Source organism: Vulpes lagopus, chromosome 24 (genome assembly GCF_018345385.1).
Source record: "Vulpes lagopus strain Blue_001 chromosome 24, ASM1834538v1, whole genome shotgun sequence".
Classification (NCBI taxonomy): Eukaryota; Metazoa; Chordata; class Mammalia; order Carnivora; family Canidae; genus Vulpes; species Vulpes lagopus.
The window spans coordinates 38,229,036-38,254,936 of record NC_054847.1 but is presented as its reverse complement, the minus strand read 5'-3'; the positions used below and the strand labels follow the sequence as shown (position 1 = coordinate 38,254,936).

Below are 25,901 nucleotides of genomic sequence, written 5' to 3'. Positions count from 1 at the left end.
CTTTCTGGACACTGAGGAAGCAGTAGTTCTAGCTGTAGTTCTAGCAGATTCCCCCGTGATGCTAATATTGCTGATTTGCTGAGATCACACTTTAAGAACTGTTGCCTTAGTCCTTTTCCCCCCTTCTCTTCCACCTTGGCCATTTCACTTTGTCTTCAAGGTCCAGGTGAAATATCCTTGTATATGAAAATATCATAAACTATTCCAGTCACACTGATTTCTGTTATACCTTTTATGTAGCAATTAATTACCTACTGCCTATGGCATCTCCTGATCTGCTTTTATTTTTATTTTTAATGTTCATGCATTTGTTTTATCACCTCCACCGTATTATGCATCCTGCATACTGGAGGGAAAGACCTGTGCTTTCCTGTGCTTCTTCACATTCACTCTGCTCCCGGCGTGGTGCCATAGACATGGCAGAGACTAACTGGATGTGTGGATGGATAGTTGCTCTAGATTAATTGTTGACAGTTTACTTTTTTATCTATTTCCTATTTATCATATCTGGAATTCCTTTAGAAATCATTGAGTCTCTGTGTTCCTGAGGCTCACCCTTTACTTATTTGTAATATAAGAAGGCTGAACTAATTCCTCTGGTTACAGAAAAATATCTAACAGGACAAAGAGCATGGAATTTGGCAGACAGGCCTTATGCATTAAACTTGTGCATTATACAAAATGCTACATATACAATGTGTGGGTTATCAGAAACAAGTTACCTAAACAATTTGAGCTTTGCCAGCCTTCTTTCTTTAATATGCATAAGAATAAAAGTTATCAAAGAAAAGATGAACGGAAAGCACCTGACAAGTGTCTTGACATTTGGTAGGCACTCCTAATTATTAACATTCTTGCTTCCATCAAAATTCTAACATCTATTTCTCTAAACCATGCATTTTGATGTTGGCTTACTCCAAACCGTCTGGTGGACTTTTAGGAAATACCTTTTAAACTTCAATTATATGACACTTTAAATCCTTAGTTTCCTAATAGGGATTGGAGCTAGTGTGTGACTCTACTTTTACAGCCACAGTTCTGGGACGCTTGGATGGCTCAGTGGTTAAGCTTTACTTTCAGCTCAGGGCATGAGCCTGGAGTTCTTGAGTTCTCCCTCTGCCTGTGTCTATCTATCTCTCTCTGTGTCTCTCATGAATAATAAATAAAATCTTAAAAAAAAAAAAAGATTTAGAGCCACAGCTCCACCTGTCAACCTCCCACCTCGCCCCCTTTCAGTCCCAGCCCCTGCTGGGCTGGTGTACCCTTTAAACACCTCTAACCTATAGAGGTCCATGCAACCCACTTCCCTATAGAGGAAGCGTTGGCTCTGGACTGGGAGGACCTGTCCTGAACCTGAATTTTGTCATGAACATGATGGCGGGCACTTAAGTTCTTTGGACCTCAGTTTTTCATCATAAAAATGGTACTTGAAGTAGAAAATCATAACCAACTGCCTGAAGTCTTAAAATCTGTGTCAGACACTGAACTGAATACATCTTGATATGTCATTTCAGAACCTGTGAAGAAGAGATTATGGTTCTATTATACAGATGAGGAAACTGGACTCAGAAAGGTTAGGTAACTAAGTGAGGTCACATAGCTACTGAGTGGCAAGGATTTGAGCCTGAGAACTTAAACTCTTGTCGTTCTTATTAACACCATTACACTATCTCCTAGAATTATGAGAGTGCTTCCAGATTTAAAATATTATGATCACATGGGATTTGTTTCTTCCAACAACTAATACATGCTAGGCAAGATGTGTATCATTTACCACTAGTATAAAGATCAAGAAACTGAGGTTTCAGTGAGAAAATTGGGGCTAAAAATGCCATGAACTGTATAGTAAAGAACAGATGGTGCTTATTTTCACGGAGTTTATAATCAGGAGATTGCACAAGAAAGCCAAACATGTAATCAATATCGTGGGTGTCTTTAACAAGGTTCTGCAGCAAATTATTTCATGAAGTTTTTTGCATCTGTCTATGTAAAAGAAACTAAAATCAAACACAGTTCAGCTGTTAAATTTCAGAAGCTAACGTAGAGTAGCTCCATTTTAATCCCTTGGAAAATTGTGCACTTTTTAAAGGTGTGTTTGTAATTTCAGAGATAATTGTGACTCTCAACTGGCTTTATTCTGTGTTCTAATAGAGTGACTGAAACAAGCTTACTGCCAAGGAGTAATGTAGGTGGAGGGTTGATCAGAAGCATTAAGCATGTGACTGATAAATCTGCTACCTATGTGATCTCTGCACATTTTTTTTTCAACTGCAGAATAAAGAACTAAAAACCAAGGTGGCACTTTGGTCTGACACTCCTAGGACAACAGTATCAAAGGCTGTCTCTACAAGGTAAGGTTTGTCTTCCCCCGCCACCATCTGCCTTCAAAGCTTCTGTTGGACATTCATTCATAAATGTTGACATTCATCCCACTTGAGAAATAATTCCAATCTATTAGTACTTACGTGATCATTGGTTTACTGTCTGTTTCCCAGTTCTTGAGAATAAGACCTATGTTACTTATTCTTTTTTTTAAAGATTTTATTTATTTACTCATGAGACACACACACACACACACACACAGAGAGAGAGAGAGAGAGAGAGAGAGAGAGAGGCAGAGACACAGGCAGAGGGAGAAGCAGGCTCCACATAGGGAGCCTGACGTGGGACTCAATCCCTGAACTCCAGGCTCATGCCCTGGGCTGAAGGTGGTGCTAAACCGCTGAGCCACCCCGTTGTCCCCCGATGTTACTTATTCATCATTGAACTCTCAAAGCCCAACATAGAAATACTTACTGAATAAATGAGTGAATTAATTTAGATATCTTTTCTTGCTTTGTGCCATAAAACAGGCCTCATCTTGGCTTCAACACTTTCTCCAAGCAGCACACATCATCTTTTCTATGGTCCTTGTTTCTCCATTATTTCTGTTTTTCTGTTGATGAGCACTTATTTACTTATTTATAAATTGTTTGTACTTACGTGAATGTCCATATTTCAAACCAGGTAGATTGTAAATGTCAAGAAGGCAGGAATAGTTCCTTGTATTTCACTTTATTTCCTGTATTGCTGACAGCAAGTGTCTTCAGTAACTATCTAATAATGACTGAATCAAGCAATGATAATGACCCACTACAGCAATCAAAATGTTGGTTGAAACCATCAAAGTCACTTTCTAACAGGACAGAATCTGAAATGACAAGTTGAAAAAAAAAGACTTCTGGGCTCAAATCTTATTTCCATAATAGTCTATGAAATTATCACTTAAAAGAAAACAGAGTCTGTAATTACATGAATGATTTAAAAAGTGATTAAAAACTTCCTGTTCTAGCAGCTTTTGAATTTCCCAGGCCAGTCCCTCTAGGGCAGAAGCCTGTTTTCTGAAACTCTCCTCAGGGCAGCGCCTGGGGTAGCAAGTCAGGCCTGCTGTGATTCGCATCAGTCCAGGAAATCAGGGAGATCCATCTCCGCCTTCAGAACTCCCTGCAGCCATGCTTCACTTTGTTAATGTTGTATGTAGTCAGAGACGAGATGAAGCCATTCTGAATCAGTCTTAGAGAATCATTGGGCTCCCAGGTGCTATGTTATCAACTCTTGGCCACCGGCCCTGCAACTTCCAATAAAGAAAAGAAAAAGCCCTAGAAATATTAAAGGAGAAAAGTGAAATACCCACATTTCAGAAGCTGTGAGAGAAACAGTCACTTTAGTAGGGGAAGAAATGAAGGGTCCAGTATAGAAGGGCAAGCATGACTCCAAGGCAAAGGGAGGTGATTGCCTTTTTACGTTCTCACCAGATAGCAGTCCCCTTAGGGTGGTACAGCATCCTGGCCATCCTCAGCTGTTCAACCCTGTAGGGAGTGCAGCCAGGGCAGAGTAGAGGAAGGAGCAACCCGTTGTCTCTATATTCTAACAACAGGCTTGAACATGGATACCCTAACACAGGGGGAATGTGCTAGAGAGAATGACTTCTACTGCCAGTTCTTTATCTGTAGCAAATTAATTGTTAAAGATCTTTTGGTTTTAAAGATTGTTTTTAATTCCTCTGGCTTGATAGATCTCATGTTTGCAAAATGAAATATGGCCAATTGGCTGCTTTGAGAATGTAATCTATGGTATGGTTTGGTAAGTCCAGGTTCACCCATATGAAATGGAATTATAACTCAAGGGAGAGATTGGAGTAGGAAAGTAGCTGTTAAGGGGGGAAAATCATGTACATTTCAAGATTAATCCAGGCAAATCTCCTTAATCACCCATAAAATATACTTCTATATCTCTCAGTAAGTACCAAAAAGCAAGGTGTTTCCCTTGAGCATTAGAACATAGAGATAGTTCTTGAACACTGGAAGGGGTGTTTACTGGAGATTGAGGGTCTTGTTGTCTGGAAGAGGTGTTTACTGGAGATTGAGGGTCTTGTTCTTAGATAATAACAACAGAACACACGTGGAAGTGTGTGTGAGTTGCACACACATATATTTTAAATACTAGAATCACACAATGAGGAGAGAAGTTCAGACTGAGAAGCCCACAGAATTAAAACGTCCCGGCAGAAGGGTTGACTAAGGTCTCGAGTCACTCCAGTGCATGTCTTCACTGTGTGGAATGGCAGAGACAGGCTCTAAGTCTCTCTCCCCTCCCCTCGCTCTTCCTCACTCTTGTCCTACTACAACCGGCTGAATTTGCATAAGTTTGATGCTTCCACTTGTGATTTTAGCATGTCTCTTGGGGAATTAGAATCACCCAATTAACCACCATTTCTCTTAGACTAAAGCAATTAGTTCAGACTTGGTAGTACAGCGGTGGTGGAGACGGGAATGCTGGTGATACGGCAATTATATCACTAAAGTTTAATGTGCTCGATTTTGATAATTGTATGGTCTTTTCTACAGTGAATTGAAGACTGTCGGCACTACGCCCTATTTGATGTTGATTAGGCTCCGGAAATGAGCCGGCTGGCTGAAGATCTGAATGAGGAAGATCACTATATAGGTCTTATTTATTCCTTGAAACACAGCCGAAACTTGCTTGTTAAAATGGCTCAATGCCAGTATTCAATGGAATTTACTCTACATCAATAGTTTTGCAGAAAGATGACATTCCAGAAAATCAGATGAATATATATATTCAAGGGAAGGAACTCTTCCTTCAAAACTTACTAAGTGAGTGAAGAGATCAGGGGCTTTTGATGGAAAATGAATTTTGCTTTAAACTTAAAAAAGATCTGAATTTTTTTTGCAGATTTTTTGCTGAAGAGAGTGGTTTAAGGTTGTCAACTATAACCTTTCGATAATGGTTTTATGTATATAAATGGAAGAGTGTATGTGTGCATGAGTCAAGGATATATTTTAAAGTTAACTCTGGATAATAAAAAAATATCTTAACGTGAACTTAAAAATTCATCTCCTGACCCAGTGTTAGTGGGAGAGTTATTCTTTACTGCCTTATGGGCAGGAGAAGGAGTAGGTTTTTTTAGCTAATTCCCCAACCCACATAACCCTACAAAGCTGAGACTCATGGCACCTCACCACACTTTAGGAAGCCATTGTTCTTCAGTTAGGATTGCAAATTGGTTGCTAGAGACAACCCACAAATAAGCACAAAGAAATGGAATTTGTTACTCTGGCTTCGTGACTAATTTTCTTTTCAAGATTCATTATATTATCTAAGATATTTGGAGGGAAGAATAGAAACACAATGCCGGCAGCTCAGAAACCTCCATAAAAGTGTGTATATTTTGGGTTTAAAGGAACAGTGGCTGCTGTCCGCAGCCAGGAAGACCTGAATTCATGAATTAGAATTAGATGTCCAGTGCTTTATTTACCTTTTGATACAGGCATTCATCACAGGTGGAGTTTGTGATTGCTGTGAAGAAAACCACACTCTAATTCGTAGAAATGCAAACATGTTGACACACAGAAAACACTTGAACTGAAGCAATAATGGGCAGCCTTGGCCATACTAAAGGGTGAATTCCTTGTAAGCCTTTTAATCCTCCTCTCTGCAGTATGACTGTAAACGTTTTCTCAGGAAAGATGCTTCAAGGCTTTCAATGTGGAATGTGAGCTAGCAGTATTATCTATGAAATATTTAAAAATACATGCAAAGGAGATAAAGTAATGTATTTATAAATTCATCAGAGTATTCTGATCTTTGAAATGTCGCATAATTCTATGTGTGCATTTCATGCTTCATGTTTTTATTGCTTGCTAGTTTTTCAAATGTAGTTATCTAGTAACATTTATGGCACAGTTCCTATACCAGGAACACTTCTAAGTACTTTACCTGAGTTAATTACTTTAATCTTCCCGACAGGCCTCAAAAGCAGGTCATATTATTACCCCATCTTACAGGGGCGGATACTGTGAGGTCCAGTAATTTCCCCTGCTGCCAGTGATGGAGCAAGGATTTGGACCTCTTGCTTGGCTATCAGTATTCTATCTGTTCACTAGGTGGTCAATTTCCACACTATAGAAATACCTCTCTTTTTGCTACTTTAACAAGCACAACAGCTTCCTTGTTGGCTATGTGAGCTATTCTGTGAATGAGGGTCAGAAACAACCCTTACTCATAAAGTAAATATTTTGCTGCAATTAAGTTGGTCTTTCACCTGTTGGACTACCCTCATGAGCACTTAGTTCAAAAAAACTACCCTGCTAAAAATCTTGAAGTTCTACATTTGTTTTATGACCTTATGCCACATGGAAGATTCTTTTGGCAGTGTATTTTCAGACACATTTGTAGGGAGTATGGGACCACAAGTTCTGTCAAGCAGTTGCAGTGTAGTAGGTGAATTCACCTTTCACCTGGAGATCACTTAGGTTCCTGTTACACCCCAGTCACCTGGATGGATGGTAATAAATATGAGATTTTGAAATGGATCCATCTAACTGAGCTAACAACTAGAATGATTCCCGTTAGAATAATGTGTTCTAAAGTCAAAAATGGGAAGACGCTGTTGGATTTAACTCTGCTCCTTTTTGAACATGGAAGTACAGCTGGACATGACACAGATAGGACCTGCTCATGTGCTCTCTACATTCACCTGTTATGGTCTTTGGATTTCCTGAGAACAAGAACAAGAAGTTTCAGAAGCTTAAAACAGTCTGGCCTCTTCAAATACAAAAGTAATTTTTAAGTAGCATCAGCAATATCATTTATTTGTCATATATAGATTACTTCCTATATCTTTATGGTTTCAGCTTTTACCATTTGGAATGTTTTTTTGAATAAATATTTCTGAGCAATAAAACAAAGGATTACAATGGAAAATAAAAAAGCATTAACTTAAAAGTAGTACCAAACAAGAAATACAGGAAAAGAAACACAAGTTCAGTTGTAGTCTAAATGGTTAAACTTATAATGATGCTAATCAAGATATTAAATAAAGTCTGAGGTGGACCTTGAATACAGGAATGTAGCAAATGAAAAGAAAGTTAGTTTCACTTTGATTACATATTGTGACAAATCATCATTAAGAAATGTTTAAACAACAACAAAAGAAATGTTTAAACAATTAGTATAATACATGTATCTTTTGAGTAATTGCTTATGGTATGCCTTACAATAAAGAAATTGATACCATTTTTTGTTAATTTTTTTTATTTCTTTTTACATTAACATTATTATGCATAAGTGAGTTAAGTCACTTATATTTGATTATTCATGACAATATAAACCATAAAAATGGATTGTTTTTGCCGTGAGCAGGTATTCAGATGGCTCCTTGATTTTTTCTGTTAAATTTCCCTGGATCCAAATTAATGGAAAAAGTAATATATTAAGTTTTTATTCTGAATTTGAAAAAATAGTAGCATTATAAAAGTAAGAACAAACATGCTTCTCAAGCATTTTCATATTTCTTTATTTTGAAAATATTTACCTCTCCTCTGAGCTGGAAATAATTAAAGAATCCTCATCAATATTAAAGTAGGGACCCAATCCATCAAGGACTGAAAATTCCTTCAACTAATAATCATTATCATTCCCCCCACTTCCTCCCATTTTTACTTCCTTTCTTCTTTTATTTGTTTATATTTTTTTTGGTGGGAAATATTAAAGATGCAACATAGATTTAAATAATCATATTTGTTTTTTTATTATTTAAGTATATATCTATAAGGGTTTAAAAATCGAACTAGAACTACAGAAAGTTGGAAGGGTCATCATTTGGAAATCAATCAATGTAATTAGCCATCTACACATAATAAAGAAGAAAAATTATATAATTATTTTAATAAGTGAAGGAAAGTGACAAAATTCGTGATAAAAACTGAGTAATCTGGGAATAAGAAATTTTATCATTCTGCTAAAGAGCATTTACCAAAAAGCCTTCAGTCACTCTAACTAATGATAAAAGACTAATGTTAAGATAATTGCTCTCACCACTTTTCTTAAACATTGTACTGGTCCTAGCCATCGGAATATGTCAAGAAAAAAAAAAAAAGGAAGAAAAGGCATACAGATTGGAAAGGAAAAGTAAAACTGTCTATTGTTCATATAATTGTTAATGTAGAAAATGTTAATGACTCTACCAAACAGCTACTAGAACAAAAGACGCCACTAAACAAATTTTAAAAACCATCAATTTTAAAAACCAACCTACAGGATGGGTGAAAATACTCACATGTACAGGATTCGTATTCAGAATATATAAAGAACCTTTAAAATATAATGAAGAAAAACCAGTAAAAAATACTGGCAAAAATGTTTGGAGAGTCACTTCATAAAACAAGTAAGACAAATTACAAACACACACATGAAAAGACGTTTAATCCATTAGTTATCAGGGCAATGCAAATGAAAACCACTAAGAAATAAATGCCAAACACACCACTAGAACATCTACAATAAAAAGATGGGCCTTAATGAGGATGTGGAGCAATGAGATTATATGATAACGGTGGAAATGCAAAAATGGTACAAGCAGTTTGAGAGACAGGTGCTTTTTTTAAAAGTTAAATATACACCTGCCATATGACCTAGCCACTCCTTTCTTTACTTTTTTTTTTCACCCCAGGAAACAACAGCTTCTGTGTATCTGAATTTTCATGGCACCTTTGTTTGTAATAGCCAAAACCTAAGAACACAACAGATGTCCATTAACAGGTGAACAGGTAAACAAATGTGGTACATCCATACTTTGGAATATAACTTAACAATAAGAAGAAACAAGAAGCACAAACAAATATATACAACAATGGATAAACTTCAAATCATTAAATTTAGTGAAAGAATCTGGAGGGAAGAAAAGAGGACATGCTATGTGATTCCACAGCAACAAAAAGCATATCAGTATTGACCCGGGGACAGGAGAAGAGGGAGAGAGTGCACAGGAGCACAGAGACACATAGGGAGGGAGTAGAAATGGCCGGTGTGTTGAGAATGGTGATGTTTCCATGGATGTGTTCCATGACAGAAATCAATACCTTGTAGAATTTAAATATTTACTTCAATAAAGTAGTAAAAAAAATGTAAGTTAACACTGTTATTCTTCTAGCCACCCAATCGGGTTGTCACAAAGGATTCATTCATTTTTTTCTTTCAACAAGTATTTATTGAATGCCTTCTATGTGCCAGGCACTGTTCTAGATGCCAGGGCTCTGACAGTGGAGAAAGAAGAGGGCGTGCATGTTCTGGGGAAGAAAGAAAAAGGAAAGATCTCTACCTTCATGTAAATATATTCTAGTGACAAAAAAAAAAAAAAAAAAGAAAGAAAGAAAGAAAAGAAAAAAAAGAACATAATAAAGTCAGAGATGTCCCAAGACTGTGAAGAAAAATAAGGCAGAACACAGGGATCAGGAGTTACCGGGGTTTATGGTTGTGGTTGCAATTTTAAACAGGTTGATAATTTTAAATGTGGTAACAATGGATTGTTAACTAGGAGAGTAATCTTAAATAAGATCTCTCTCTTTGGGACGCCTGGGGGGCTCAGTGGTTGAGCGTCTGCCTTCGAACCAGGGTTGATCTTGGGACCTGGGCATGGAGTCCCCCATGGGGGTCCCCGCAGGGAGCCTGCTTCTCCCTCTGTCTGTGTCTCTGCTTCTCCCTGTGTTTCTCATGAATAAATAAATAAAATCTTAAAAAAAAAAAAAAAGACCTCTCTCTTTAAAGATACCATTTAAACAAAGACAGGAGGAAGGCTAGGAAAGTGACCACAGGGTGTTGTCATTTGGCGGAGGAAGGGTCCAGGAAGAGGCAAGCGCAGGTGCACAGGCTCCGGAGGACAGACAGACCAGGTGTGTCCTGGAAGAGCTAGGACGTCAGTGCAGCTGGACTTGGCCCGTGAAGAATCCCAACCTCGTCTAAGTCATCTTCCATGCAACATAGTCTTTCATGTGTTCTTTGTAGAAGTCATTCCTTTCATTTGAACAATGAATTATCCTCCCAGTTCTTTGAATCCTGAGCAGTGGTGAGCTAATGAGTTTTAGGAATCTGTATCTCGATTTTTGTCTATGTTTTCCTAATATGCTGAGAAAACCCATGTTTCCAGAAGGCTCAGTCAAGGGAAAACTACTCTTGAAAGGTTCAGCTGAGTGGTCTTATTTTGACTTTACGCCCTTTGCCTAGAGGACGCATGCCGAGCTGCTCTGAGGAGTCAGGGAAGGAGAAGAGGGTCTACGAAGCCAGGCAGCATGTATTCATAATCCAGTAGTTTACCAGCACGACTCCAAATCACTCCTTCTGCTTCATTTTTTTCATTGGTGAATGAGTCATGATATAAAATTCTCTGGAGAATCAAGCAAACAGTTTGAAGTTGTCTACTATTAACCTCGCTGCTGTTTTTTTTTTTTTTTTAATTTAAATCTTTTTGGTAAAGAAGAGTCACTTTCTCAGAGACCTACAAAAATGGTTTAAAGCTTTGATAATTTCAAAAATCTGATTATTATCCCGAAACATTTCTAATACCTATAATATAACCTTCGTCAAATTATAATTTGTGTGTTGGCTTTTAAAGCATAATGAAGTCACCTAAATGAGTTTTTTTTCCTAAATGAGTTTCTAACAGAGGAGCAATGCTCACATTCTTAGAATTAGAATTTTAGGGATCCCTGGGTGGCGCAGCGGTTTGGCGCCTGCCTTTGGCCCAGGGCGCGATCCTGGAGACCCGGGATCGAATCCCACATCAGGCTCCCGGTGCATGGAGCCTGCTTCTCCCTCTGCCTGTGTCTCTGCCTCTCTCTCTCTCTCTCTGTGACTATCATAAATAAATAAGAAATTTAAAAAAAAAATAAAAAAAAAAAAAAAGAACTTAAGATGTGTGCAGACCCCTCCCCGCAACACAGAGCTTATAGGGAAAGTCGTCACAGGATTCAAAGAAGGAAATACTTAGGTGGACGTCCGTAGGCAGAACTTCTAAAAAAAAAAAAAAAAAAAAAAAAAGAATTAGAATTTTATTTTTTTTAAAGATTTGTTTATTTATTAGAGAGCAGGGGTGGGGGTGGGCAGAGGGAGAGGAAAAGGAGAAGCAGACTCCTCTCTGAGCACGGAACCTGATATGGGGCTCCGTCCTAGAACCCTGATCACGATGCGAGCTAAAACCCAGAGTTGGACTCTTAACCGACTGAGCCACCAAGGCACCCCCGGAATTAGAATTTTATATTGAAATGAAATGTTTTTTGGTAGAGAGGGCAGCAAATAATCCAAATACCTTACATACAGTTTTTAAAAGATTTCTCTTTTCCTCATTAAAGATAGTGAATGTAAAGATGGCCTTTTTTTCTCCCCATCAATATGGGGCATGCTGTGACTATTTAAAAATCCTCTAAAGCCGTTAGGAAAAGCAAGTCTCTAATGACTTGTTATAAATTACTTAAGAAACCAAAGGGCAAAAGACACTGCCTATGTGAAACAGCATTACAGCTACCAGGGAGTCAAGTTGAGAGCTTGGTGCCAAGGATTTATTTGCTTGCAGTGGGAGAGTTGTTTATCTTTAAATTAAAAACTCATCATTATCTTGGCAAAGACTATCTAAGTAACATATGGAATGAGAGCAGCTCTGGGAACAAGGCAGCCTTTGCAAATGAACATTTAAAAGGAAACTGTATGGTCATGGTCTTGAATCGGCCTCGAACATCAGTCCTTTCACCAGTCTGGGACTAAGGAGGTTGCCACCACCTGCCTCAGCATCTTATTATGGGGAAGAAAGAGGTTAATATATTGAGGTGCCTACTTTAACAGATTAACAGCTAATTTTATACATGTATCCTTCAAAATTATTAGGACATTTTCCTTGAAAGCCCAGTCTTTAAACAAATAGTAAAGCAATCTTTAGAGAGATGGATAAAAATCACTTGGCTAAATTCAAGTTACTTCTTATTTCCCAGTTTCTAATGGATACCATTTTATTTTATTTTTTTTAAGATTTTATTTATTCATGAGACACATACACACACACACAGAGAGAGAGAGAGAGAGAGAGAGAGGCAGAGACACAGGCAGAGGGAGAAGCAGACTCCATGCAGGGAGCCTGATGTGGGGCTCGATCCCAGGACCCCAGGATCACGCCCTGGGCTGAGGGCAGCGCTAAACCGCTGAGCCACCCGGGCTGCCCTGATGGATACCATTTTAAATGTGAAACAAGTTCCATGTTGATTCTGATTTAATGTTCTCCATGCACCATACATGCAACTTCAGCACAGAAATAAGTTTGCTTTGAGTACACAAAATAACTGATAAAAATGCATTTTTATTATTGAAAAATGTGCAGGAACAATCACTGAATACAGTTTCTCCACCATAGTATTCAAACCCAGACACCACAAAATCATTGGATGCTATGATTTCTGAAGCCACTAGAGCTTTGGTACAACAAAATAATGATCTAACAGTGTTTGTCAGGCACCACAGTCTACTTAGGGGCACAGAGAATAAAAACTCCATGTTTAAGGTTTTAATTTACATTCATAGCACTAGACAAAACAGAGATCTGTGTAGATGACAGACAAAACAACCAAAAGTGCTTAGCCTAAAAATGAGAATAGTATCACTTAAAGGTAGACTGTCGAATACAGTGAAGCGCTTCAGTGTTAGGTTAGAACATTGTCTATTTGTAACACATTAAGCAGGGTAACTTATATCTCTTAGATATTTTCAGATGCAGTCGGTATCTTTTACAAGGCTATGGACACAAAAGCCCTATTTGTACAAGGACGATTTGACCAAGTTGTAATATACTATCTAGAATGTAATTGGACTCCTTGGAAGAAATACAAGATGACATACAAAATGAAATAGAACTCTTATTTTCTCAATAACTTGAGCTATATTAAACATTTTCAATCACACACAATGACCTCAAGTTGCTAACCACCGATAGCTTCCAGTACCCACGAATACAATTAGTGTTTTGCCCCTGCTATGACACTTCTTCTCACAAGTGGTTTAAATTATTACTGTAATTTTTTTAATTATTCTTAGCCTGTGATAATAGTGCCCGTTTATGAAATGGAAAATAATTTACAAACCAATTTCTTAGATAGATTCTCCTTTGAGCTTGACACGAACCCTACGAGGCACACAGGGTTCAATAAACTCCATAGGAGGAGAAGCCACTAAGATATTTAATGACATAATCGGGGTCCCCAAATTTTTCTTTCTGCCCACTTTCCTTTCTATAATACTAAGCTTCCTCCCAAAGAGCATTTGAAAAAAGTAACCTGGACAAGAAAAGAGTAAGTATAAGAATATGTTATTACTTTACTAGGCACAGACACTATTTTGATGTTTCAGCAGACATCAGGCTAAGACCCATTGATTAAATAAGGGATCCATTAAGTTAAGGACAGACATGTCTGCTTTTACAAAATTTGCTAATGATGCTTAGAGACTAAGTCAGCTGAGGGGTATTAGCCATGATTTCCAAAATCTGTTGGAAAGAAAAGGAACTGGGAAACAAATTCGAATGAGTCAATCCAAAGATGATTCCCTGGTACATTTTTTTTTTTTTCTTCAAAAGCTGACACTCTTTGAAATAACCTCACAATTCCACTGCTAATGCTTTTGCTCTCTGTGTATGAAGCTCAAAAATAACCATACACTGTTGGTAAAAGGAGCTCTGCGGAGAAACATCTTTGTGATTCCACTCCTCGAAAAATTAGTCAAAGTGCCATGTATGAGAAAATTAAATTCAGATAGAGCCAACAAAATGTTTCAAAGTTTCCCACATTTTGATGCCACTAATGAAATATTGGGTGTTTAAATGTTTTTTTATTATTATTATTAGCTTAGTTCTAAGGGCATAAACTTCTACTTGATAGATAAAAATGATGGATATAGATACTTGCCTTGGATCTAGTTTAAAAAGCTCTTCTTGTTACTAATTCTCTTTTTTTGTTTTCTCCCTAAAAATCAGCCTCCACATATATGGCCTTCTCTGTGTTCTGCAATATTTAAGAATGCTATTCAGACATTGAACTCTAACCTTTCTTTATAGTTCTTCCTCAACAATGTCATCATTGTTTGGTCTCCACCCAGGAATTCTAAGACAATAAATTCCTAAAATTCCCTAGATTTCTAAAAATGGTTTTTATCAGTTCTTCTTTATGAGACAGATATCTTCACGGGTTTATAAAGCATTGCAATAACACTCATCTCAGATAAGTGAGATAAGTTGAATACTTCTACCTTCCATGTTTAAGAGCTCAGCACTCCCCCAGAAATAAGTTTATATCATATTGATCAAAGATCAAGAAGAAAATACAATTTTGGTGAATTCTCAGACAATTTTTTCAAATATAGACAGTATCTGGACATCTTTAAAGATAATAAAGCTTTCCCTAAAATATTCACATATATTAGCTGTCTTTTAATGTTTTAAAGCTTGGTGGTATTGGGCGAAAGACAACTTTTCCATCTCTTTGGCTGATATCAGCTTTCAGATCTCTCTTTTAAGGTATCTTAGAAAACCAGAAACTTCAATATTATCTCTTTATAATCTGAGTTTGAGCTCATAACTTCAAGACTCTGTATGGATGAGAATCTTTCCTCAATGTTTTATACTGTGATACGTACTGAGGAAAGCATATATACCCTTTTTTAAAGTGAAGAGAGATACAGAATGGTGAATAATTTTGTGTCATACACACAGGTACTGGATCTCCACTATACCTAGTTGTTCACTGTTACACATACGGCCTCTCCCTCTAGCTGATATATGAGCTTCATCAAATTTGTTGGTTTCCAATTGATTCAACTTACAGTTTATAGAATGTTTTGGCTGTTATTAAATGAGTTTTAATGTGGTCCTGTACTTCTCGATGGTCAAGCTTCTCTCTTTTACAAAGGAGACGGAAAAGGTCTGATTAAAACTCTCGCCCAATTCATTTTACCTTGACAGGCTGGCAGAGAATAACTTAGGCTGGAAGCATAACAAAGACACCCACTGATACACAGAATGGCCCATCTGGTTAAAAACAACAGATGAAATATTTACTTTAGAAAATGCTGGTTTTGAGTTTTTTGCAATGTATAGCTGGTTCTGTGGAAATGAGAGAAAATCAACTAGAGTGGTGACTTGTGATTCTAAAACTTATGCAGAGACCCACGAGCTCGATTCCTAGCATGCAGCATTTTCTCTTTGCCAATTCATGACTGGTGACCCTTGTCATACCAAAAAAAAAAAAAAAAGTGTTTTCTCAGCTATTTTTGATATGTTTTTCAAAGGAAAACATATTTTTGTTTTTGTTTTTGTTTTTTGTATTAAAAGGTAACCTTGTACCTACTTACAGTTGAGTCTCAGGCAATGCCCACTCTCATTCCATGAGCAGTTTAGGAGACCAGAAAATGGTGGTAATAATCTGCAGATGCTAATAACATCCTGAACCCTTTGCTGAAGATATTAGAATACCTTTAGCTGCATTGGTGTCTCTGTGAGGCCTTTCTCAGATATGATATAATAGGAAATGAGCTATATGGTTGGAGACAAATTTGGTCATAGAGGTATTCGAGGCACTGTGTTAGAGCAATGTAAACATCAAACTAGTGTAAGCACTCCAGAAATGATTTCTATGTCAGAAAGGAATTTCATGTACATTTTAAATATTTCCCCAAAATATAATATGGTTTACCAAAGCGTTTGGGAGATAACAAGTAACAGGATACATCTTGGCTAAAAATACATGCTGTTTTGTTAAAGGAGGTATGCAGTTCTTTGAAGCAGCCTGTATACTTCATGATCCCAAATCAATTCGAAATTGTAAAATGAAATACACATAATAATTAATTCTGTAATAATAAGTGAAGGCATTTGCAGCAATGGTGACACAGAATTTGGGATTAGATGTCAAACTTGAAAAGAAAAAAATATCTTTCTTAGGTCAAGTATTTATTTTTAAGTAGAATGCTATTTTAAATTAATTTTCTTGTCTTCTTTAAATTTCATTCCTCTTGAGACTGTTGCCCAATAATTGTTATTTTTATAGGCAGAGTTCTATAATTATAGGCATCGTCACCCTCTGCTTCATGCTACAGCTATCAAATAATGATCTTAAAATAGACCCTGAATAAATGTTCGTCAAATAACTGGCAATGACAGAACCTTGGCAAAAGTAAGTCAATCATATAACTGGAAAAAGAGTAGAAACTGAAAAACAAACCCAAAATAGAATACCTTTAGGATTTCACAAAGGCTAAACACTCCCTATTAGGGAAATGCCGGGGGCATCACAACCTGATCCAAGGAAGAGTCAATAAAATGACCATAGACATTTACCAAATTTTGCCATCGCAATGATTATATTGTTTCTGTTCACTTTTCTTTCAGTCAAAACATTCTGGACGTCAGCTAGTAGATTTCTATCGTCATGGCTCAGGCACTGAGGTCATGAATCGCACTGTAGAGAAAAACACCACTGGAGGTAATACCCAAGCATGATGGATCTTAGAAGCTGGCATTATGCTGTAGAAATAAGAGGGACTGAGGAGTTCACACTGAGAATTTTGCAAGAATATTTTAGACAATCCCTCGGATCTGTGTTCCTAAAATGGATTTCATACCAGATGTCGACTGTAGAGAGAGGTTCAAGGGGGGAATGGCAGGACTGTGATTTAGGGTTTCTAATGTTTATCACTTAAAAAATATGCACAGAGTGTGGAAAAAATGAAGTTTAACTGACAAAATTTTATAGGAAGAAGAACCATCCTTTCGAAATTATATACTCATGATAAAAAGAGAAAATCTGGAGCGTGATGCCTTTGTTACTGATAAAACTGATTGAAATATTTAAATAATAGTTTAATAGAAGTTGCTTATGCTTATCAAAAACAAAAATAAAAAGGCAATGCCATACCAGTTTAGGTACAATAAGAACAGGCCAATGGAAAATCCTCTTGCAATGATTTTTAAAAGAAAAGGCTGTTTTATGTGAAAAAATAAAGTGATTAACCAAATTTTTAGAGAGAAAAGACACAGCTCCAATCCTGCCTTACTCTGTAATATAGTTCAAATGTGGATATTTTGCCATAGGCAGAAATGAAAACAAATATGAAATATATTGTAATACGGCATGAGGCATCATCAATTTTTATGTGACAAATGACCTGAAAACTCAGAGTGACCATAAAATCAATCCATCATCCTAAAGTTGTTGATCTACAAAGCAACACACCTGTATTTTTATAATTGATTCAAAGTCAGGGTTGGGCATGGAGAGTAGAAATGTGATTTAGAGTTTCCAATGCTTTTGTAAATTAAAAAGAAACCCACAGTTATTAGTCACTTTTGTTTTCATATCACCAACATAGTTTATCTAAAAACAATTAAAACTAAATAATTTTTCTTGACTGCATTTTTCAAGACATATTTAATAAATGACAACTTTAATTTCTCCTCGTGACCCTTTACCAAGAAAAATGAGATGTGAAACTGAACACTCAATCGAATTCCAAAATTTTGTTTGGAAGGGGAAACCTCTGGAGATTCTTAATCCCAACTGATAATGTCAGCTTCTAATTGGCTTGAGTGAAATTTGGCTAAATGATTCTTCCAGACATCTGTAACAGACACATTTAATTTCATTTGTCCAAATGCCATGTTTTCATACTTTCATTTTTCTCCCAGGGCATTTCTCTTGTACTCTGTCGTCCACAGTCCTGTTCTTGTCTATCTGCCATTTATTAAGAGTATAAAAACGACATTAATATCCAGGCTCCCACATTTTAACAAAAATCTGATTCACAATCGTATAACCTTACCAGTACTTGAGTCACCCTAAGACAGCTTATTGGGTATATATAGTAGTCATTATTAATGATCCTTTTAGACTTCTTCATTGTATACCCATTTTTAGCTAATATATTCCCCCAATGCAAAACTAAAAGTATAAACCAAATTTTATATAAGAAGTAAATCCAATCTTTAAAAAACAAAACAAAAAAACCCGCCATTCTATATTCTTCCTTTCTTCCTTCCATTCTATATTCTTCCGCCTTCCTATATTCATTCTATATTCTTCCTATCCCTTTCCCCCATATGACATGGTAATTTTTTTTTCTGATTTAAAACTTATTGATATCATCTTGAATACTTTCTTACATATTCATTTTCTTTATAAGAAAAAGCAAACTGAGCATCCGTGACAGTGAGATCACATTAGAAAATCTTTGATCTTGTTTGGAGGGTGCCTCAGAGACAACTGGTCAATTCTTTGGAACACTGTTGACTATTCTGGTTTCGTAAAATAGATTTTTTTTCTGGCAGAAAAGGAAAGACATGCCATTATGCATGGTCTACTCAACAACAATTTTGTGGTTTGTCACTGTTTTTTGGAAGTAATATTTGGGTGGGGGTTTTGATGATCAGTTCCTAGGTAGAGTCTAGCAGCCACATTTCTTCTCTGCTGGTTTTTCCCCATCTAGCTTTCCAGAGTCTCCACCATTGACAGTGTCGGGAACTTGTGTCTTCTCTACACACTGTTCCATTCGCTTCATTATTAAGTCCAGAAGGGTTTCCACAGCTTTCTCCACATTCTGGCCAGTTGCGGCACTTGTTTCAAAATATGGTATACTTGCATCGAAGAAGTGATACATATTTTTGAGAGGAAGAAATCAGAAAAGATACAACAAGATGTACAAATGAGTAACAGGCACAAACATGGCTGGCATAGAGATTGCGAAATAATCACTATTTTGCCCACTGAGTTGGAAAGTATCCTTGTTTCTTCTCAGTGAGTAAAAAATGGCAGGCTGCTTTCTCATGTGGGTATATCGGACAAGGAAACGGATACAGGAGGTACTTAGGAATTTGAAGCTAAGGTATTATCACTGTTTCACAAGAAATTTAAGAAGGTAGAAATAACTAGACTAGTGATAAATATTTACTATTAAAATAGCACTTCCCTGTTAATCAATTATCTGGTAATTTGACTTAGAAATTAAGCAGGCACTGAAGAGGATATGCATGTCAATAAATAGTCTATATTTATATGGAATCAAAAGTTTCAAGAAGACATACATATTTTTAAAGCTCTCAAGGAAACTTCTTCAGTAAAAAATTGGCAGGTATGAGGCAACTGCTTTAAATTTAAAGTCTGTGTTGGAAGTCAACTTATGATCGTAGGGGGATATTTAAAATTATTTTTGATCTGCCACTTAAGCTCAGCAAGGATGAGGATTGCAATATTATGTCCTTGTCAGGTGTTATTTCTTAGAGTTTTGCAGCTATTAGCGGAAAGGCAGTGGACAATAGTGTTGAAGATCACAAGCTCTGATCTCAGACTGCTTGGGTTGAATTCAAGCTCTGCTACTTACTAGCTACCTGGCCTTCCATCAGTTACTTAATCTTTCTATGTCTCAATTCTTCATATATAAGATGGGATGATTCTAGATCTCCTATGTTTGGTTATGAGTGGTTAAAGGAGTTAAAAGTCTAGGGGGAGTTGTTGGCACATAGTAGTAAGGATTCAGCCATTGTTAGCCACTACTACTATTAAAGAAATCGATTTAAAAGATCACATACATTCCCCTGAAAGATCTTTTTCATTCTTGTGCCATTATTGACTCAAGGGAATCCTTCCCAGTATCAACCTCAAGTCCCTGCTCCACTACTAAGCCGCAGAGTGCAAGGGCAGATGACATCTCCGAGTAAATGACTTACCCGTATTTGTCAGCCAGGTCCCGGGCTTGCCTTTCATTGACTTCCCTCTGGTCTGGCAGGTCTGCCTTGTTGCCGATTAATACTATATCTGGATTTTCACAATAAGCGTTTGCTTGCAGTTGGCCTTAGGAAGAAAGCAGATGGACCCAGCACATTAGTTATAAACAAGTGATGTCAAATGACTGCTCATACTTTGAATTCCCTTTTTTTTTCAGACTTCAAATTCCTAATCTAATTGTTCACCTCCAGCTTGCCTGCTTACTAGTTATATCATATTAGCCAAGTTCCTTAATTGTTCTCAACTATACCTTCTTCATCTGTAAAATGAGTGAAGATAATGCCTCAAAAATTGCAGATTATGAGTATTAATAATAACTGCTATGAAGCACCTATATGATCACCGATCCATAACTCTCCTGCATCTGAGGAACTGTCCTCCAAGATGGACATACTGCTTCATACTATTTGTTCCTCAAATATAAGTAGAGATAATAGAACAGGAATCTTAAGTGTGTAAGTATGTTCCTGCAAGAGGCGGCTACATTTTTTTTTTTTTTTTAAGTAGGCTCCACACCCAGCATGGAGCCCAGTGTGGGGATTGAACTCATGATCCTGGGATCAAGACCTGAGCTGAGATCAAGAGTCAGATGCTTAAGTGGTTGAGCTACCCAGGTGCCCCGAGGTGGCTACTTTTCTACCTCCTGAAGTCCAAGGTGATGATCTATCAGAAGAGAACATTTCTGAACCACCACAAATTCATGTAGAAACAATTTTAAGACAGGTGACTTGTTTTTCTTTTTCTCCAGGATACACTGCACAAAAGAGAGAAGAAAGAGAGAGGGAAGGAAGGAGGGAGGGATGGAAGGAAGGAAGGACAGAAGGAAGGAAATGGTACAAAATCTGTCAACTCTTGTTTTTGAAGTTACGGGGATTACTTTATTTTCTATCTCAAGGCATGCTGTGTGCAAGTTTGCCAAGGAGGAAGACAAAGCTTGCTTACCCTGCAACAGTGATTATTTGGGTGTTAAAAATTAAAGTGTTATGAGACATGCCAATTAATTATCTTAAATCCCAATAGTATCCTTCTGGATCTTTTTTTTTTAAATAAGGAAGAATTTTATCTGCCTTGAAAAAGGATGAACAAATCATTCCCTGAAAGAATCTGATAATCTTATTATCTCTTTATCTCCTCAGAATCTAATAATACCACCAAAATTTGGAGAAAGAAATACAATAATAAAAGGAAATAGAGACAAATCTTAGGATAAACACTCAGTTGGAGAAGCAATGAAGGAAGTCAGAACTTGTTGGTATTTGTTCCCGCTGCAGCAACTGCATTTTTGAACTCACATTTAAAGCAGTTATATGTAAATTATAAATAATATATAATAATAAGAAATACATGGGTTTTTTTTTAGTATCTATTCTGTGCTAGACTCTAATCCTGGCTTTGGGCTATTGCAATGCAACAAAGCAGACGAAGTCTGCACTTTCATAGAGCTCACATTCTAGTGGCAGAGGGTCCAAAGGACAAGTAAACAAAGAAAAACATAATGTCAGGTGGTGGTGGTGACAAAAGGAAATGTAAAGTGTGCTGAGGAGATACAAAGTAAGGAAGCGTACTAGTTTAGATGCATGGTCAGGGAAGGCTTCTTTCAAGAGATAAATAAAGTTTGAACAAACCCTTTAAGGAGATGAGAGAATTGGCACACTCTATACACTGGAGAAGAGGTATCAGGCAGAAAAAATCGGCAAGTACAAAAGCCACAAAGTAGGGAATGGGCCTTTTGTCCCGGGAATAGCAGGAGAGGTGTTTGGCTGGAGGCCAGTGAGCTGGGACAGGATCGGAGTAAATTACGCAGGAATCTAAGGCCTGATCACCAGGGCCTTGCAGGTGAGTGAAAGACTCTGGATTTTAGCCCACATGAGTTGGGAGGTCCCAGGAGGACTTTGACCAGGGAAATAACATGATCCGGTGTTTTTTGTAAAGATTATTTATTTTAGCGATGGTGGGGGGGGCGGGGGATGCATGACATGGCAGGGAGGAAGAGAGGGAGATGGAAAGAGAATCTCAAGCAGATTCCCTGCTGAGCTTGGAGCCCGAGGTGGGGCCCGATCCCACAGCTCCAACATCATGACCTGAGCCAAAACCAAGAGTTGGATATCCAACTGACTGAGCCACCCAGGTGTCCCAACATGACCCAATTTTTGAAGAAATATCACTCTGGCCATAGACAGCTCCAACAAATCTTGAAATGACAAGCCTAGCACCAGTCCATAGCACTGCTTCTATACCGCGTTAGGATCAAAATTCATATTTGTAATAAAAATGCAAATGAAATATTCTCTTTAGTGCTACATCGATTTTTGAAAAAGGAAACTCGAATACTACTTTCCTATGGTGACACATATCAGTCTATCTTCAATAACTGATTAGGCTACTTTTAACTTAATGTTAGGTGAAAATTATATAGATTTTTCTACTTAAGGCTTCCTTACCTTTGAACATTTTTTTTCCAAAAATGCAAAATTTCAGTGTGAGCTAAGACACGCTGTGCCTTATCTTCCTGTGGCTGATGTGCTCTGGAGCAGTTTCTCACCAAATTAACCCATCCGCTAATTCATACATTAGTTAACCCGTATACAAGGGCATACATTTTTAGGTGCCAGTGAACCTTCTCAGAAAATGCTGCTGCTTTTCTGTCTCCTTTCCAGATTAGATGTCGTAGCTCACATGGTTATAAGAAGTCCTTTAAGACTTAACTGGATAAGTGGAATTAATAGCCTTTCAATTGCAATATATATATATATATATATATATATATATATATATATATATATATAGCAACACCTATATATAGGTGTTACTTTCTGAAACACCTATATATAGGTGTTACTTTCTGATTTTATTTCCTTCATAGTTACAAGTAATAAATTGTCAAATATTATATCCCATCACTGTGCCTATATTGAAAAGTTTTTATAAAAGAGTAATATCATATAGCACCTAGATTTTAGAAAGTATCAGCAATTCCATTAATCATGATTAAAATGGTGATCATGCAATATCCCAAGAAAGCTGCCCTTTTTAAAGGAAGGCATTGAAATAAAGCAGGTTAGTGTATAATTTTGCCTGTGTCATTTGAAAATGGGTGACATCTGAATGGCTTTAGTAGCCAATGTGGGTTGCTTTCATGGATCCCTTTCTTTTCATTTGATGCATTTCTTCCAGGGAGATTGTGGTGAGCTTGCTCTCTCATCAAGTGAGAGTTACACAGGCTGTTCTAAGAGTGTCAAAGATAGATATGATCCCAAGCCCCCTTTGGTGAGCCACATACAGGGCATCACTTTGAAGGTGACACAGGAAATGCTAAAGTCGTGAATTCCCAAGGTTCATCTGTGGAACCCAATCTGGTTTTGTGTTGGGAGGCAAAGAGGCAAATAGAGCTGTTGGGAGCCTCAAATCGCCAATGCAAGTGACTTGGTTCCACTTACTCATCCAGTTTCTGACATTTAAGAAGCTCTGTTGACTGGTGAGGTCAAACATTAATAAGAAACCCATGGCATCTCTGAAAAATGCAGTGGTAAGGCTCCGGAATCTGCCAAGAAAGCACAGCGGATAGTTCTGGAAGTTAGCCCACAAACATATGATGGCAGTACACACAACACTATTTCCCTTTGAAATGTGAAATCCCCACGGCATCCCTAATGGATTGTCCTACAGAATGAGAGAGTGGACAGAAAGACTGCTAAAGGGTCAGGGGAGGGCATCTGGTTGTAGACATTTTTTAGGACCACAACCTGGCTTTCTGGTCTGTAGCACTTATACACACAGAGTTTGTAACGTTCAATCACACGCTGGCTTACACAGCCCCTTGGACTCTTTCTTGGATATCTTGTGGTCCACAATTAAAATGAAAGCCACTTTCAAATGGGGACTTCAACTTATACTTTTCAATCTCCCTTGTCTGTGCCTAGAAGAAAGCTTGGCACTCAGTAGCCTAAAAATGAATGCCCATGATTACATGCAGAGAACCACAACCATGGGCATGTTAGCAACCGAAACTGGGGTTCTTTTGCAGGGAAAAAAAAAAAAACATTGGTGAGAAAACTCCTGTGTCAGCACTCTAGGGGTAAAGCTCAATTCTACTCTGGCATCCGTGTCTCATAAAAAGAGGGGAAAACACTGAAGAAAGGAGGAAGAGAAAGATGATTAGGGAAAATAAGGCAAGGTCAGAGAGACATAGTAGTTGGAGACAGAAAGTAAGAACGCTCATCTGTGATGGAAGATTCTAGAGAATGTACACTGTCCCGTGTTGTGTGAAGACTGTCTCTCCCCTGCTCCTACCTCCTCCACCCCAAAACCTTCAGTACAATTGAAGGTATGCTGAGATGCACTTCAATGGCAGGAATGGGCAAAACCAGAGACCACACAGAGGGACCAGAGAAGGTTTGGGTTATACTGACACAGAAGTGAATTTGGAAATGGGTTTTTAGGAAGGCACATAACATTGAAATACAGACTATCACTTCCTGTCCTAAATGCCCTCCTAATTATTGGTATCCTATTTTAGCCTATTTGTAGATTCTTTGGTTTCCTTAGAGTTCTATTCTCAGTCCCTTCCCACTCGACATACATTCACTGAGTAACCTCATCTACTTCCCTGATTCAGTTGACACCTTTATGTTGGACCTCAAATGGATAGGTGTAGATTTATCCTGTCCTCCATGCTGTGTGCCCAATTACATGTTGTGTGTTTCCAGCTGGAGGAAACTGAGGCACCTCTAACTTCGAGAGTCTAGACCCCACCTGGCCCCTCCTTCTGATTTCTTCTTCTTCTTTTTTTTATTTTTTATTTTTATTTTTTATTTCTTCTTCTATCAATGCATCATGACCTTTGGGGTTGCCACGGCTTCTTTCTCCTTCACCTATGTATGATTACCAAGCATTTTCTGATCTTCTCATTTCTGTCCATCTACTCTCGTTTTGAACCTATCGTCTTTCATCTGAATAACTTCAACAGCCTTCCTAACAGGCTTCCTGTCTCCAGTTTTGTTGGGGACCCTCCCCTTCGTGGATCCGTTCCTGCTGACTATGTAAATTCTCGGCTAAAAACATCTAGATGATGGTGCATTGCTCTTAGGATAATGGCTGAACTCTTCAATACGCTGTCACGCTCTGCATGAAGTGACCCTTGCTCATCCCTCTAGCTTCCTCTCCTGACTACCCACAGGCATGCTGATCTTCTTGTAGTTCTTAGAAAGTTCACTCTCTCCCCTGGGCTCTCACACATGCTGTTCTTTCTGTGGGTAACCTGGCCTAATGCTTCCTTTACCTCCTACCTCCTTAGCCTTGATAAGACTCTCTCACTCATACATTGTGTATGAGCATATATATATATATATATATATAAAACAGTCTCTGAGAAAATCACTTTCCCAAGCAGCCTTCCTAACACCCATATCTGGGTTAGAGGCTCCACCTGGTGTACCTGTCTATCACCTATGTTTTCCTGACACTATCCTAAGGTTATATGGTAATTGTTCGTTATCTATTCGAATTCCACCCTACACTTGTGAGCTACAACAGGAAAGGAGTTATGTTTCTAACTTGTTATCCATTATATTTTCATGGTCCTGAACATACTGTTTGTTCACAAAGTGTTTGTCTAACTAAGAGAAGAAAAAAAAAAAGAGAGAGAGAGAATAGCAAGAGATAAAATTATTAAAGATTTCAATGACTTCAAGTAGAGAACGATTCTTTTAATACCAAAGCAAAGAGAACAGATAGTTTAATGACTATTTGCAAATTTGA

The 25,901-nt window shown here is 37.6% G+C and overlaps 2 protein-coding genes across 9 annotated transcripts in view; one reads left to right on the top strand and one right to left on the bottom strand.

The window, feature by feature from the left end:
- CCDC68 (coiled-coil domain containing 68) overlaps nucleotides 1–7,772 on the top strand; it is a 51,436-nt gene extending 43,664 nt beyond the window's left edge. For all 4 annotated transcript variants that reach the window (XM_041739818.1, XM_041739820.1, XM_041739817.1 and 1 more), the window contains exons 11-12: nucleotides 2,275–2,351; nucleotides 4,887–7,772. In XM_041739818.1, the coding sequence (XP_041595752.1) occupies nucleotides 2,275–2,351; nucleotides 4,887–4,944 (135 nt within the window). In that variant the 3' untranslated portion in view covers nucleotides 4,945–7,772. The remainder of the gene's footprint in view (nucleotides 1–2,274; nucleotides 2,352–4,886) is intronic.
- A 4,890-nt stretch (nucleotides 7,773–12,662) lies between these two features.
- Nucleotides 12,663–25,901, bottom strand: part of RAB27B (RAB27B, member RAS oncogene family) — a 138,352-nt gene continuing 125,113 nt past the window's right edge. For all 5 annotated transcript variants that reach the window (XM_041739911.1, XM_041739910.1, XM_041739908.1 and 2 more), the window contains 3 exons: nucleotides 23,582–23,685; nucleotides 20,087–20,210; nucleotides 12,663–18,997 (listed from right to left, as the gene is read on the bottom strand). In XM_041739911.1, coding sequence (XP_041595845.1) covers nucleotides 18,808–18,997; nucleotides 20,087–20,210; nucleotides 23,582–23,685 — 418 coding nt within the window. In that variant the 3' untranslated portion in view covers nucleotides 12,663–18,807. The remainder of the gene's footprint in view (nucleotides 18,998–20,086; nucleotides 20,211–23,581; nucleotides 23,686–25,901) is intronic.